Below are 16,901 nucleotides of genomic sequence, written 5' to 3'. Positions count from 1 at the left end.
CAGATGCCAAGGAGCTCAGAAAGTAACCAGCTGTGACTAGTAATAATCAGACATATAGAGATTAGAAATGCATGTGTAAACACCTTAATGTCAATTGCATTAAAAATGAATTTTTCTGTATGAAACTGTGTATTTTAATAATGAAATGGAGATCTTTTTTAAAGGTTAAAACCTCATTTAATTTTATGTCTTATAGGGTTTATACTGAGTACAATATTGTATAACTGTAATAATTCAACTGTAAACCTAAAAATTTACAGCCAGTTTTGAAAGAGATGCATCTTAACTCAGGAAATTGTTATTGAATATGTCAATGCTGTTGTAATGAAATGCTTCTTCTAAGTATGTGGTTAATAAATAAATTTTAAAAAAATTTATTATTTTTATTTCATGCATATGAGTGTGTTGCCTGCACATATGTAAGTGCACCATGTTGTGCAATGCCCTCAGAGGTCAGAAGACGGTGTTGGATCCCCTGGAGCTGGAATTTAAAGGTAATTATGAGCTACCCGAGGGGGTGCTGAGAACTGAGCTCAGGTCCTCTGTAAGAGCAGCAAGTTCTCCAGCCCCATCAAATAAAATTTATAATGATGTTCCTCTGATACTATTCTGTATTAGCTAAAACATCTGGCTGGAGAGCCAGGGTTTTCAAGTTCTGTTCTACCAGCAAGCAGCATTACACTGAGTTCTACTATATACAGTTATATACGTGATAACACTTATCAGCATCTTCCCTATTCTTCCTAAAACTGCAAATAAAGCACAGTAACAAAAGAGTATAGTTATTCTTCTCTCATAGCAATTTCTTTTTTTGGCATGTGCCTGACCTTTCTTCACCCTCTAAGTTTTTGCTGAGGATATACTCCTTACCTTAACTCATCCTTAGGCAGCCCCACTCACTCATGAATCATCACATTCCATAAAAATCATCAACATAAACAGAAGGCATAAAGGAATCATCACAGCAACTGGGATGCCAGGTTGGGGGCAGCAATCAGCTGAGTCCCTGGGACCAAGCTGCAGCCTTGAGGGCCCTTCTAAGAACACACCTTATTTGTTACATAACCAGTTGGGCAGGGGCTGACCGGATCATGCAGGGAACAATAGAAGAGGGACTCTGGCATGCCTGTATAAACATAAAAAAGAACTGTTGAAAGTGCTGCATCAACAATTACACTGTATTGTCACAAGGAAAGCTTCACAGGGTATGCTGGTGGATAAAGAGACTCTAATCACTGTCAACAGTTGGCATGGATCTTAGACTTTTAGAAAACCTATGAACAGGAAAGAAATTATTTTTTGAGACCTACCAAACTAAAAGAAGAATTAATTTTAAAGATTTATAGTTAATAATGTAAAAAGTTGTTACAAAGGAAAAGTATGAAGATATAATGAAATATGTTAGTGACATACTGACCCTTTCAGTTTATGATTTAAAGAATTTTTTTTTTTCTTGGTCTTTTTGAGACAAGGTCCCCCATAGCCCTAGCTGGCTTGGAACTCACTATGTAGACTAGGCTGGCCTTGAATGCACAGAGATCCACCTGCCTCTGCCTCCCAAGTGCTGGGTCTAAAGGTATGCGCTGCCATGCCCTTTTTTTTTTTTTTTTTTTTTTAAATATAAGATTTATCCAAGGTGGCCTCAAACTCACTCTGTAGCCCAGACTGGTCTCCAACTCTGATCCTCCTGCCTCTTCCTATGAGTACTGGGATTTTTAGGCTTGTGTATGATTCAGAACTTAATATCAAGTGTGCTCGTCCTAGGAGTGATTCAAAAACTAGCTTCTAGAAAGATGAATGACAGAGTCATAGTAATAAGGGATAGGATTACAACAGTGTGAATGGAGTTCATCTGAATCTCACTCTCAGTATGTTTTATGAACCTAAGATGACAGTTTCGTAGATTCTTAAGTAAAAAAGAAAGTCATTTAAAAAAATCTTCAAAAATGATTAGTAAACCATATGTACCTCTTTAAAGATTTACCTATTTATTTGTGTGTGTGTGTGTGTGTGTGTGTGTGTGTGTGTGTGTGTGTAGGATGCTCCTAAGGTCAGGAGGAGCATCCACCTAATGTGGATGCTGGGAACCAAACTTGGGTGCTCTGGAATAGCAACAAGCACTCTCAACTGTTGAGCCATCTGTCCAGCTTCAAGCCATATGTACTTAAATTTCATATGCTACCCCACATTTTTCCATAAGAAAAAAAGTTAAAACCTTATTTGCCAAATTTCAGTTATTACAATTATTTCTTGAAAGCACATGCCAGCTAAGGTCACTCAATCAAAGGTGTGTACTTTAAAGTTGGTGATTAGAATGAGCCTCATCTGAGGGACACTGAGATTATATCATTCCCTCTCCTGAACTAGCAAGGCATCAGGCAGCTTCCTTCAGAAGAATGAATGAAGAAGGAGGTGGATTTTTATTCACTTAATGAGGCCTAGATGTTGGGGAAATTTTTAGGAGGAAGTGGCCTACGGAAGAGCTAGTTGCTTCCACTAAGTTTTTCCTCTAACAAGATGGGAACATGCATCTACACAAAAAATAACAGTGGGGCTGGAGAGATGGTTCAGCGGTTAACAACACTGACTGTTCTTGCAGAAGACCCAGGTTCAAATCCCAGCACCCACATGGCAGCTAACAACTGTCTGTAACTCCAGCTCCAGGGGATCTGACAGTGTCTTCTGTCCTCCGCGAGCACTGTACAACACAGGTACACTTACATACATGCAGGCAATACACGGATACACATAAAATAAAATAAAATAAAAATATTTTAAAAAAAAGATGTTTGAGAATATGGCTGGGTACACACAGTTCACCCACTTCATGAATGAAATTCCAGCATGAGGAGATGGCCCTGAGATCCATCTATGTCCCATACAGGCTCTCTGCTCATCTTTGCTCAGGGCTTGGTGAGTCAGCCCACCTGCCTACCAGCACCACTGCTCCCATTCCTGACTGGCTAACACTTGTCCTCCCCAACCCAGCTAAGATGCCCCTTCATCCTCTCTCTCAAGAATCCTTTCTTTATTGTGAACATCTTCCACCCGGAGCAGGTTATATGCTCCCTGTGGGTCTGTCATGATACATGTATATAACCATGACTCTGCAAAGCAGCCAGCAGCATCTGTTTCTTATTGAACTCTGAATCACCAATGCCTGGTTCTTAGATGTCCCAACAATGATTATTAAAAATAATGAATAAATTTATGTATGAGCGAATAACAGTAAGTCAGCAGTACCTCTAAACTCCAAATTAACATATCACAAATAGCATACAAATAATTTAAGTAATCTTTACCTATAAAGTTTCCGACTCCTTTCTTATATTCTGCCAAGACTTCATGATGTTGTGCCCTGTAAGCAAAACAGAAAAACGCATGGCTTAATAATAGGTCATTCTTCAGATCCTTTATACAACAACTGAAGCCCTCTTCTCACCCAAATAAGCTATGGGATAGGAAATGCCATCTTCAACAACAAAGTATATCATTATTCAAGATTTCTAACTGATAGGGCTAGATTCATTAGTCAAAATCAAGTCTTCAATTTGCAAATGGTGCAGAGAGGAGTGAAACTGGCAGAGATCAACTGCTTCATAACACATGGATTTTCTTCCATTTCTTATCCCTTTAAAATCACTGTTATTAACACAATAATTCAGAGTTATTTGGCAACAAAGCAGGACCTTCAATTAAATATAAAGTCAGTTTGTACTTACATAAAATGGATTTAACTTTATTCATTCTGATCTCACAAATCTGTACTATTAAGTAGAGTTGCAGAAGGCACAAGAGCCCTTAAAGGTGCCTGTTTAGTTCTTGTAAAGCATTCCCTGCCCTCATTCAGGGAGCAGTAGCAACAAGGGTAGAAACGGGCCTGAAAGTTAGAAGGAAATGTCAAACAAAGCTAATCTATAGGTCTGGCCTATGGATCCAGGTTAAACCAAATGTTATATAGTATCTAATACCTCTCTTCTGATATTCTGAAAATCTATAAACTATACATACGAAAAATCGAAATATTTCTCTTTGCTGCACCTAACCAAGGCATGGATACCTGGAATGATTAGACTCAATACTCACAAGGAAGACAGGGTCAGCTGGGTCATGGCTGGGACCCCATGGACATTATGCAGTGTGTGCTGGGTCAGGTGTGGGGCAGAGCCAGTTCTGGTATACAAAAGACAGCCTGGAACGTCCATGGTGCAGTCCCCTGCTTTGCCCAGATTTTGTATTTTTCCCAGACGACAGCCATTAACGACTTTGATGAGACTCAGCTTCATCACTAGAGATTCCTTGGCTCTGATAAGAAAAGAGCATTACATTTAGAAGGAGTTTCCAAGCATCTAAAGGCTAAGCATTTGGGGAAGAAAGCAACATACAAGCAAATGAATGGCTGCATGCTTATTACTACTTCGGGTTCACATCTTGGGATCAGGAGAAGGGAAAAAGAGACTAAGGTACTTTCGCCAATGTCCCTGAGCAAAATAATAATCACTTTTAAATTTAGTCATATTTTCTTCTTTCTTTCTTTTCTTTCTTTTTTCTTTCTTTCTTTCTTTCTTTCTTTCTTTTTCTTTCTTTCATCAAAGCTGATTAAAAGAAAATAAATGAAATGATGGAAATAGGAAGATTCATTGTGAGAAGAATGTCACAAAGCCAAGGTCACTCAGTCTTGAAAATATGCACAGGGAAAGGTCATACTGCTGAGGTCACGTTACTGATTTGAAGCACTTATTTCTTTCTCCAAATACAAAGAACACTAAGAAATATTGTATTTTTTCCCTAACAGTGTTGTTCAAGAAAAAAAAAACAGACTCCAAAACAGCATATTGAATATACATTAAAGAGCAAAACAGAGAGACTATCTCCAAAATGGGATTATAGTCCACTTTATTCAAACATAGGCAAGAAATGACATGGCACATATAAATAAAGTGATTTCATAACTTCCATAATTGAGAAAGATAAGCCTTTGTTCAAAGAAAAAAAAAGAACTTCTGTAGATACAACAGGAGGGTTTGAAAAACAGAAAACAGCATTATTTGTAGTGTACCATCAAATAATTAGTACTCAGTGTGAACAATCACGAGTTCTACTTTTAAAATGCACTAGAGTTCGATAAGTCAGCAGGACAGATCATTTGCAGAATGTCACTGGAGGATCAGAGAGACAGCTCTGTGGGTAAAGGCATTTGCTGCCAAATCTGGCAACCTGAGCTTGATCCCCAAACCCACCTAAAGAGTGAAGGAGAGAACTGACTCTACACACTTGCCATGACACATATGCCCACATACACACAGCATGCACACATACATACACCCGAAATGATAAATTTTAGAAATTACATAAAAACTATAACATGTTATAAAATACTTTTTTACACTACTACAACAAGTACCCTTTGTGCTTTGCATGTATGCATGTATGTAGACGCCAGGAAGCCCCTGTCTCAGTCCCTAGTGGTAGAGATATAGGCAAATGCTGCCATGCCTGGCTTTTATGTAGGAGATAGGGGTTCAAACTCAGGACCTCACCCACAGCAAACACTTTACCCCGAGCCATCTTGCCAACCCCTAAGCTTTATCAACAGATAAATTATTATAGCTACATGAGAACCTGAAACCATAGAGTCTATCTTCTTGAAGCATTACTTTGAAAGACAAGCATTCTTTAAGACTCGACCTAACAGGCTTGGAGAAGTAGCTCAATAGGTAAAGTGCTTGCTTTATGGTGACTGAGCTGAGTTAACATAACCCACATTTTAGAAAGCTGGGCCTAGTAGATGGTGCATGCTTGTTAATTCCACTGCTGGGAAGGCAGAAACTGACAGAATGATGGCCAGTCAGTTTAGTCTAATTGGCATGCCCTAAGCCTAGGTCTATGAGACCCATCTCCAAAAAAGTTGGTCAGTGCCTGAGGAATGACACTAGATGCTGTTTGATAGCCTCCACAAGCATGTGCATACTTATGAACCACCCCACACACTAAGATACAACCAAATAAGCATAATCTAAAGGAATTCAGGAAAGCAAACATTATGTTTTAAGGAGAACTAAATTCTTATACTTAAGACAGCAATTATAGTCATTAGAATCTTAGACAAAACTACCTTTCTGTAATACCCAAAATGAGATTTTATATTAAACATAAATTATAAAATTGAATATAAATGTCTGAGGAAAGCCTGGTCAGTTTTCTCTGACTTTAAGATCATTATTTCAAATTATCACAAGTGTAGAAACATAAAAAGTAATGCTATTAGGTTGGGGAGATGGCTCAGTGGGTCAAATGTTTGCCATGCATGCAAGCATGAAGACCAAGTATGGATCCTCAGCACCCACATAAAAGCTGGAAATGTCAGTGTAATCCATAACTCTAGAGCAGGGGTCAGGGTGTGAGAGAGGGGACAGGCAAATGCTTGGAGTTCACTGGCCGGCCATCCTAGCCAAATCAGGGAGCTCTAGGTTCAATCGAAGACCCTTTCTGAAAAAGTGAGGTGAGCAACTGAGGAAGACCTTCACACACATGCACACACACATCAACACATGCACACACACAAAATTAATGCTATTAGAACACACAGAAATAACTGTTAAGGGGAAAAAATATGTTTTAACAGTGAATAGTATAAAAGGTACTTTTTCAAAAACAAAAATCTTGTTGACAGTTGTTGAAAGTATTAAAAGAAAATTAATTCTGCAATATTATAAAAAACATAATTATGGGGCTGGAGAGATGGCTCAGTGGTTAAGAACAATGGTTCTTCTTGCAGAAGAGCCAGGTTCAAATCCCAGCACCCACATGGCAGCTAACTACTGTCCATAACTCCAGTCCCAGGGGATCCGACAGCCTCTTTTGACCTCTGCGGGAATCGCACGACACGGGTGCACTTACCTACATGAAGGCAATACACGCATACACATAAAATAAAAATAAGTAAATAAAAAAAACATAATTGCAGATTAATAAGAATTCAGAAATTTTTACACAAAAGAATCATGTTCCTTGTTTATCAGCTAATACTCATTTTGCAAACTTAAAGTACATTTCCTATTTTAAACCAGCAGAGCTTTGAAGCCATGCTATCACAGAATTAAGGAGTGTTTTGCAATCTATGTAAGTGGTGGAGAACTGAAGCAGAGATAGGTACAAGGGCAAGAAACGCACTGTAAAGCTAATGAATCCACCTGTCATTCTGAATGAATAGTGGGATCAACCAACAGGCAACACTAGCTTTAAAATATAAGCTGGAACTGATGAAAATTTAACATTCCAGGATTACTACACACTGTAATAACCAACACTTCCTCTCTTCATACATACTTGAGAAGAAGGAAAGTCTTCTAAGAAGCTTCTTCAGAAGTTCTGGAAACCAGAACCTACTGTCTCCTCCCCTTGCTTCAGACATTGTCTTCTTTGTGGTGTTGAAGGTATGCAAAGAACTTGAATGTACTCACAAGAATTGTACTTTACAGGCAAATTCATATAAAGGTAATAGAGCCTTCACTGAGCAAAAACTATTTGCATGAATATGTGAAAAGCAAAGTTTAAGAAGAATGGAAATGGACAGGGGCTGGAGAGATGGCTTAGTGATATGAACACTGGCGGCTCTTTCAGAAGACCTGGATTGAGTTCCCAGCACCCACATGGTGGCTGACAACCATTTGAAACTCCAGTTCCAGGGGATCTGATGCACTCTTCTGGCCTCTGTGAGAATTTCATGCACATGATGTATTCACATATATGTATGCCAAACAGTCATACGCATAAACAAAAATAATTTCAAAAAAAGAATGAACAAAGAAAATACTGTGTATGTAAACCATAAAGTAATATTCAACCACAAAGAAAAACTAATGTGGTGTCATTCTTAGGAAAATGAATGGAATTAGGGGTCATTACCTTAAGTGAAGTAAGTCAGACACAGATAAAAGATATCACAGGCTTTCACTCACCCGTAGAAACTAGAATTTAAAAAATGTACGAAAATACCATTACTTGCTATGCTATCTTAAAAAATGAATAATAATTTTTAAAAGACCCGAAAAATAGGCTCCCAGAACTTAGGAGGCAGAGGCAGGCAAATATCTTGTGAGTTCAAGGCCAGCCTGGTCTACAAAGTGAGTTCTAGGCCAGTTGGGGCTACAGGGAGACCCTGTCTCAACCCCCCACCCCCCAAAAAAAAGACCTGAAAATAGTAGAGGGACTATTGGGAAGGGTAAAGGTACCAAGCTGAGAGAAGGCAAAAGGGAACAAGAGGGGAGTTGGGAGGGTGGATGCAATGAAAGCACCACACAAAGATGTAAGGCAGCCTCAGTCAAACCTCCTGTATGATTACAATGTACAATTGGCACATTAATAATTACAATTTTTAATTAAACTTTAGGTTTAGGATTCTAGCATTTATCAATTTTTATTATTACTTCTTCCCATCAAGCCTATGGCTTTGTTTTTCCATAGTATTAACATATGGCTTAAAGCTTCTGATAAGCACACTCAATTTCAGGGGAAAGCAACAAACCCCAGTGCTTTATTAAATGTGTTCTTAATATCTCAGATAATGTACAACTACTCTTAGACTTTAGAGATGCTAAAACCAATTAAACAGTGGTTACTCAGAGGTTAAGAGCATGGGCTGCTCTTCCAGAGGACCCAGGTTTGGATCCCAGCACCCACATGGAGGCTAAAAACTGCAACTCCAGTTACAGGGAATCCAACAACCTCTTCTGACTTCCATAGGCATTGCATGACAGGGGTGCACTTACATACCTGCAGGCAAAACATACATACACATTAAAAAAAAAAAATCCTCAGCTTAGCATATTGAGCCCAATGGGTCAGCTGGAAGGAAATATCCACTTGGCTCTTCTCATAATGTAAGACTTGGATGTACCCACATTCTGTTATTTGGTTTTCCAGTGTTTCATCCAAATTGTGGTAAGTGAAATGATGGTGAAGGAAAAAGAGGTTTCAAAAAAGCACTGAATATTGTCAATGACTATGTTTTGTGAATATGAAATGAATACTGAAAAATCTGAGGACAGAGCCAGCTGTGGTAGAAATACCACTAGTCCCAACACCCAGAAGCCTGAGGACACTGACTTCATAGCTAACCCAGGGTCTATACTGAGAGCCTGCCTTATGAAAGATAAGTAAAAAAGAAACTGAGGACAGTCGCTAGAAAATACACTTATATTACATGTACTTATTTTTAAAAAATATTCTATTGGTGCTGGAGTTTATTGGCTCAGCGGTTAAGATCACTGGCTGCTCTTGCAGAGGACCCAGGTTTGATTTCCAGCACCCACATGGCAGCTAACAATAATCCATAACAACACATATTTGTAACAACACATATATGTATAAGTGTATTGCTTGCATGTATCTAAGTGCACCTGTGTCATGCAAACATTTACTTATTTGCTTTTGTGTGCATGCCACCAGTGAGTGTGGAAGTTACAGGACAATTTGTGGGAGTTGGTTTCTTCTTTCCACCATGTGGGTCTCAAGGACCAAACCCAGGCTTTAGTCTTGGTAGCAAGCACCTTTACCCTGTGAACCACCTAACTAGTGCTGGAAAATGCACTCTGGTTGGAAATCAGCATTCAAAATGATACATTGAAATTTTGTCCAGAGATAGAAGAACTAACACTTCCTATTCTCATTCATTATTTTATGATACACAAATGTTTGTTATTTTTTTTAAATACAAGTTTCTATTATGAAATAACAGATGAAACATAGACACAGATGCACGCTCATGTACATAGTTTTTGAAACATAATTTGGGAGTGATATAATGACTAACCCAAACAGAGTTCAAGGTGCAGACCAGTGGTCTCCAAAGCATCAAGTGGTTATTTGCCTTTATCATCATCCCTTCCCTTTTCACTTGTCTCTTCTATTTCTGGAGTTGTGCATTTCACTTCACTTCTACAGATGGAGTTTCTAGAAAAGTCTTGGGAAGAACCACAAGAGTATAAGGAAAAATGACAGGCTGTCAGTAGATGCACACACTTCTGACAACACTGCCACTGTCACTCTGCCCTTCATCTGTCAGGACAGAGATAGTTTTAAAATGTTTTTTGAATGGATTCTCTCCATGGAAAGATGTCCAAAATTTGCTGACAGAATGTAGTGTAGGGGATGACATTTTTTGTGTATGATAAGAAAATTGAATATTTATAAGGAAACATCCCCTTACTTTCCCCATATAGATTCAATAATTATATATTCATAGAAAATATATAAAGGACTTCTAATGATATGATGCTAAAATTCTAGAAAACAAATAACAGAAGATAAGAAGAATAAAGGGAGACTATTCCAAAATTCTTAAGACTATTTGGTGTGTGTATATGTGTGGTGTGTGTGTGTGTGTTGGGGGTTATAACACTAAACTCTGTTAGGTATGCATGTTAAACGTTTAGAAATAACCAGAAATTAAGGACATAATGCATAATATCCAAACCTGCTAGAGAGGGACACAGAATAAAGAAAAATTGATTAAGTCAATGAAGGCAAGAAAAAGAGACCAAATAAAACACATCAAAAATAGAAAATACAGGCTAGAGAGATGGCTCAGCAGTTGAGAGCACTGGCTGCTCTTGCAGAGGACCTGGATTCAGTTCCCAGCACCCATGTGGTGGCTAACAACTGTAGGTAACTCCAGTTCCAGGGGATTTGATGCCTTCTTCTGACCTCTGTGGGCATTTCACGACATGGGTGCACTTACACACATACAGGCAATACACTCTTACACATAAAAGAAAAATAAATATTTTAAAAAAACAGAAAATACAAACTGAGTGTGGTGGCACATGCCTTTAATTCCAGCACTCAGGAGGCAGAGATAGTGGATCTCTGTGAGTTAGAAGTCAATCTGATCTACACAGTGAGTTCCAAGTCAGCTGGGATTAGAAGATCTTGTCTCAAAAAACAAAAATAGGGGCTGGAGAGATGGCCCAGTGGTTAAGGGCACTGGCTGCTCTTGCAGAGGACCTGAGTTCAGTTCCCAACACCCACATGACAGCTAACAACTGTCTTTAACTCATTGCCAGGGGATCCGATGCCTTCTTCTGACCTCTGCGGGCATGGCACAACACAAGTGCACTTACATACATCCCAGCAAAACACTCATGCCCATAAAATAAAAATAATAAATTTTGAAAAATAAAAAATAAAAATAGACAATACATCAAGCTGGGCTTAAGGAGGCAGATGCAGGAGGATCTCTGTGACTCTGAGGTCAGTCTGGTCTACATAGTAAGTTCCAGGTCAGTCAGGACTACATACTGAGACTCTGTTAAAAAAAAATTATATATATATAAAATGGAATATACAAATGAAGATGGTAGCAGTCTAAATGTCATTCATCAAGCTACATTTATTTAGTATTCATGATGTACCAAGGACTGTTCTTTATATGTTAACTCCAGTAATCCTCATCTCAACTCCAAATCCCATTATTATTTGCCTTTCACAAATTAGGAAAGTGAGTCTAATAATAAAGTTACCAGAGGTAAGTGGCAGAGCTAGTCCTTAAACGACAGAAGTCTAGCTTTAGGAGCATGACTCTAATGCACTGCTGGCTTAGAAGGAGCAACTTGAACAGTGTGTCAAATCTTTACACATTAACTGTAATATTAAGATTTAACTGTGATACTTTTCATTTTGCTATAGTATTATTATTGTTCTTCTTTTCCCTCCTCTCCTAATCCACCCTCCCAGCTTCTACAACCTGTCTCCATACTTATCCAAACACTGAAACAAATCTGTACAAGGGAGGGAGTTTGCTTTTACAAAAAATGGAAGCCTCTAATATTATATGAACGTCTCTGAAATTTGCTTTTCTTTCAGAAACACGGGCACCTCTCTCAAGGAATAGACATGAAACTAAGTCTTCGAGCATTGTGATAATGCAAAGTTTGAGTGTAACTTACTCAACCATTCCCCTTCTGGTGCACACTCAAGTCAGAGAGCAAGTGTTAGGATTATTGCAAAGCCTGAAAGCACAGCTTCCCTAACCACATTTTCACCAATTTCAAGTGAAGTTTAGTTTACAATTCCTAGCAGAATGTTTTCCACACATTGATTTTCAATTATTATAACTATCTGATGGTTCAGGTGTCATAGTCTCGTTTGGCAATAAGAAAACTGAATTCTGGACTGGAGATGTCTTCGGGGTTAAGAGCACTGGCAGCTCCTGCAGACCCAGGGTTCGGCTCTTAGCATCCTACTGTGGCTAACAACCTCTCGTAACTCTAGCTCCAGGAGATCCAACGCCCTCTTCTGGCCTCCACTGGCACTGCAAGCACAGGAGCACTTACATAGATGCAGGCAAGACATTCCTACACATAATTTTTTTTAATTCTTAAAGAAAACTGAATTTCAACAAGTATCTGAGTCCAAGCTCCATCTCGAAATCTCTGCTCATATACCTTCATTAGACTGTTCCCGAGAATATCTAGGCTCAGCGAATATGGTTCGATTTGTCTTCGCTCCTTTAGCCACCTTAAAGCCCTAGACCTTACTAATCTTACAGCTTAAAGAAGGGCCCATCCTCCCAAGCACCTGGGAAATTCAGAAAAACCTCCGGCTGCGCAGCTCTCCCTGGAGCAGATGCCGGCCGAAAGAAGGTCTTTTTTCTCCGGGATGTGACCCACCATCACACAACGCTGGAGCATCTAAGCTGGCAGAAGTGAGTGGTCTAGACCACCCCGGAAGGGAACGAGAGACTTAGTGGGAGTAGGACGTCAACGCGTCAAGAAAAGTGGGGGTGACTCAGCTAGCCCCAGCAGGGAAAGGGGACACTCACCTGTAGACCCCTAGCTCTCTCCGCCCTCAGGACCCTTAAACACCTCGCAGTAGATAACACGTGTCCGGCTCTCAGAACTCTGGTCCACTAAATCGGCCTCCGCGGCAGAACCAATCAGAGAAGATTGCGTCATCACCAGGCGCTAGAAATAGGCAAAGGCCCAACCAAAGCAAGCCCAATGAGTACCACCGATACCATGGTAACGGGAAGAACGCGAGCTGCCAGCGCAAAACCTCCTGGGAGTAGTAGTTCCACGGCGGTCAACCCTTGCATCGCTGGTGGATACGGAACTACAACTCCCAGCGCGACCCGGAAGCAGCCTGGGCGGAGGAGCGGTTGTCGTTGTTGTGGCCCGAGGTCTTGGGCCTGAATCTGGACAATGCTGCTGGCGCCCCAGGAAAGGTCCTCCTCAAAGAAGATAGGGCAGAGTCGCTGGAAACGATTCGCAAGGAAGCCGAATCCCAAGGTGATCCAGTTGGGAGCTTTGAGGGACAGGGACCGGCCCAAGGCTCCGCTCAGCCGCGAAGCCTGCCACTTCGCGCCCTGTGTTTCCTCACTCTTCCCCCAGGGGCATCCTTACCTGGCCTTGACTGCCCAGGACCTTACGTGGCTCTGAGAGGCGTGGTTCTAGGAGCCTGAAGGATGCGCCTGATTTGGTGGGCAGCATCTTGGAAGAACTATTCCAATTCTCAAACCGGAGAGGTCTGCTAGTGGCCATCAGGTTAGGGGAATTTTCCCCGGTCCCGAACGAACCCCTGCCTCTGACACCAATTTTTTGGAAACTTCCCGCACATTTCTCCCTCCCTTTTCAAATCTAGGACCTAGGGATCTTTGAAAGGGTGAGATCATCATATTAAATTCTCTGAGCTATCCCTTGTATCTCTCCCTTTCCAGTTTTACATCAAGTATCTAAAATGAATTCAGAAGTCCAAGTGGTTATTGAATATATCATTACTTGATTCATTTGGTGATTTTTAAATCACGCTAACCTTCAAAAATAGATTTCTTTTGCTTCTTTGCACACCGCCTCCTAAAGGCATGAAAAAGAAAAAATAGAAAAAAAAACCCTGATAACCCCATTTTAAACTTGGAATACAAAAAAGTGATATATGCAAAGTCACAGTCACCTAACGTGTGCCTTCCAGAATACCTTTTTAACAGTCATAAAAATTAGTGTTTTTAAATGTAAATGCGAGTACTGAAATGGAGAGGGTTCTGAACGATGACCTGCAGAGCAGTTTCACCAGTTGTTTCCACCCCAGGCTATCATTCTTGTGGTTTATTCTAAATATACCAACTATGTGCACTGGGCATATTCAACTTAGTGAAAATCTTGCTCCAGAGATACTAGAGGGTGTAGGCTGGATCATTAAAGAGAGTGGAAACTGAGGTTGCTCCTCCTGCAAAGTATCAGTTGCATAATAGACTGAGCTCAGAATAGCTTATGAATATAGATTTGATGATGAAAGGTAAAAATTGGGCACAATTTCTTAGGACTCTAAAAAAGAGGGATGCTTTGCTGATACTGCTCATTGTTACTGCTGAGATTTTTAGAAAGTAAAACCACAAGTATCTTGAAGTTCAACTGTGTTTTAGTAGGATCAGCGCTTTCTTTTTGCAGTGACAAAGTTATTCAGCAGTATGGTGCATTAATTAGTTATCTAATTAAGTGAAAGGGAGTATTGTGCCTTTCCCACCTGCCTTCATAGGCCACTATGCTAGTTTTATGTTCCCTTAGTTAAAAAAAAGTACCTAAATAGTTTTGCAAAGCAGATACTCCAATTTGTTCAGTGACTTTTTTTAAAGTGAGTTCTGTAAGCTTCTGGGAGTTAGACTAAAGAAGGAGGTGCCTTGTGGTCTGACTGCTAATTTCAGATTATGTCTGATTCATATGGATGGAGATTAATTTGTTTTGCACCTCTTTTTATGCTTGGTGAAATAAGATCCAATGATAAACCACTATTTCACTCTTTGACTCTTTTAAAAAATTGTTTTAAATTTATTTTTATGTGCATGAATGTTTTTCCTGCATATATGTAAGTGCACTCATTCATGCAATGCCCATGAGGGTATTAGAGCTCCTAGAACTGCAGTTATAGATGGATAGTTGGTAGCCACCATGTGGGTGCTGGGAACCAATCCCAGGTCCTCTGCAAGAGCAGCCAGTGCTCTTAACCACTATGCTATCTCTCCAGCCCAGCTCCCTGTCTCTTGTTATACCAGACAACCTCTCAGTTGTAGGAAAGACAGGAAAGCCTCTGTCTACTTCTTGGAAACTGGAAAGAAAGGAGCACAGCTGTCTCTGAGCAGAAAATTGCAGAGTCAGATGAATTAGTGTTTCTATGAGTTTTATTAGGGGCATTCTTGATCCTTGTGCTGTGATTTAGTGTTCTTTCATTGCTAGGTAGTGCTGAACTTTTCAAGGAAAAATTTAGAGGAAAGACTAAAGGATGTTTTTCCAGGGGTTTAGTAGGAAGGACAGATTAAATGGTAAAATTGGTTAAGATGTTGCTGTTTATTAATATTGTGTATCTATTTTCTGTAGTCTGCTTTTGACCAGGACCATGTGGAATACTGGATTGAGGTAAGTCTGTTTCAAAATTAGGTTAGAAAAAGACTTGAGAGTCAGACACAATTAGATGGAAAAGAAATACTGACATGTCTCCAGTGTGTATTCCTTGCTGTGTTTATTCCCATGTGGGTGTATGCTGCCTCAGTTTATACTTTTTAGTATGTTTTTCATTATTCTTTTGCTTCTCATGAATTGGTTTATGTATAAATGATGAGAAAACAAGTGTGTAGATACGCCCTTTCAACTGGCCTGAGTATCACATAAAGAAGTTAAAAGAGTAGGAAAGGAGAAGCCTTGGGAGAGGATGTGGTGGCCTTCTTCAGATACTGGGAAGACTGAAGTATAGTTACTTTAACTTGGGGAACCAGTGAGCAAAAACTACATGGGCATTACCAGAATTTTCTAATGTCTAGACCAATTTAAAAATGGAGTGACCATTTTCATAAAGAGACATGTTTTCTGTCACTGAAAGTATTCTGGCAAATGCTAAAAAGTCAGTTAATGTTTCCCTAATAAAGAATATGTTTGAGCATTCACTGAGAGGGGAGTGGGATAGATAACCTCCATGAAGCTGTTGTTATAAATATGACTCCCTGACCTGAGATCTCTTCTAGGCCTGAGATGTATATTTTGAGTCTAGATACCATTTAAGTTGGAAGTGCCTTTAAATCACTCCAGGAGCATATCTGAGTATTAACCTGGCAATTTGGTATCCTCAGTTTATTTATGTACCACATAGTTCAAAATCATGTATGTTTTCCTGAGTGTGGCATTTGTTATTGCACCAACATCATAATCATCTGAACAAATAGTCTCACTCTTAAATTAAGTTTCTAAGAGTGGACCCAAACTTGGAGGACACTAGTTCCCCTTGTGCAGACCCAGACACCCCACCTCCACCCTCCACCCCCTCACCTCTTCCAACCCCACCCCCTGTCAGGTCACCATGATTTATTTAATATGGTTTCTCCAGCTTCAATTGGGGAGTATAGATTTGGCTCCACCCTTAATTCTCACATTCATCCAAGGTCACAGGCTCTTCCCAACCTCCACTCTTTTCAATGGGTGGGTATACTGCTTGCAGCAGTTTGATCTGTTAATTCTTGAGCATACCCACATTCATTCCTTTTTCTTTGTGTTTTTGTTTTTTTTTTTCTTGTTGGAGTGCCAAACTGAGGTTGCCAAGGAGGTACCCTGGTCATCAGACCCAAGAACTGATGATCCAAGAGTGTATGGCTTTGCTGGGGTTAATTAAAAGTCATTAGTCCAGCCGGGCATGGTGGCACACGCCTTTAATCCCAGCACTCGGGAGGCAGAGGCAGGCGGATCTCTGTGAGTTCAAGGCCAGCCTGGTCTACATAGTGAGTTCCAGGACAGCTGGGGCTACAGGAAGACCCTGTCTCAAAAAGACAGAAAAAAAAGTCATTAGTCCAGATTATGTCCCTTAATAAAGTCATTCCTACATCTAAGAACATAGCCTGCCTGATAGTATTTCAAAGAGTTATT

At 39.9% G+C, this 16,901-nt stretch overlaps 2 protein-coding genes across 14 annotated transcripts in view; one reads left to right on the top strand and one right to left on the bottom strand.

Annotated features, from left to right (window-relative positions):
- Qtrt2 (queuine tRNA-ribosyltransferase accessory subunit 2) overlaps positions 1-12,974 on the bottom strand; it is an 88,514-nt gene extending 75,540 nt beyond the window's left edge. For 4 of the 7 annotated variants that reach the window (XM_029568180.1, XM_029568179.1, XM_029568178.1 and 1 more), the window contains exons 1-4: positions 12,824-12,973; positions 4,087-4,305; positions 3,303-3,358; positions 1,050-1,126 (exon numbers count right to left, since the gene is read on the bottom strand). In XM_029568180.1, coding sequence (XP_029424040.1) covers positions 1,050-1,126; positions 3,303-3,358; positions 4,087-4,286 — 333 coding nt within the window. In that variant the 5' untranslated portion in view covers positions 4,287-4,305; positions 12,824-12,973. Of the gene's footprint in view, positions 1-1,049; positions 1,127-3,302; positions 3,359-4,086; positions 4,306-12,823 lie in introns of all 7 variants that reach the window. The other 3 variants (XM_029568176.1, XM_029568177.1, XM_008842857.3) reach the window with 2 other exon arrangements.
- A 77-nt stretch (positions 12,975-13,051) lies between these two features.
- The window catches only part of Ccdc191 (coiled-coil domain containing 191), a 102,554-nt gene continuing 98,704 nt past the window's right edge, over positions 13,052-16,901 (top strand). For 2 of the 7 annotated variants that reach the window (XM_029568173.1, XM_008842859.3), the window contains exons 1-2: positions 13,052-13,289; positions 15,369-15,407. In XM_029568173.1, coding sequence (XP_029424033.1) covers positions 13,203-13,289; positions 15,369-15,407 — 126 coding nt within the window. In that variant the 5' untranslated portion in view covers positions 13,052-13,202. The remainder of the gene's footprint in view (positions 13,290-15,368; positions 15,408-16,901) is intronic. The other 5 variants (XM_029568174.1, XM_029568172.1, XM_008842860.3 and 2 more) reach the window with 4 other exon arrangements.

Source organism: Nannospalax galili, unplaced genomic scaffold, assembly GCF_000622305.1.
Source record: "Nannospalax galili isolate Female #2095 unplaced genomic scaffold, S.galili_v1.0 scaffold18, whole genome shotgun sequence".
Lineage (NCBI taxonomy): Eukaryota > Metazoa > Chordata > Mammalia > Rodentia > Spalacidae > Nannospalax > Nannospalax galili.
This window is presented reverse-complemented; position numbering and strand designations above follow the sequence as displayed.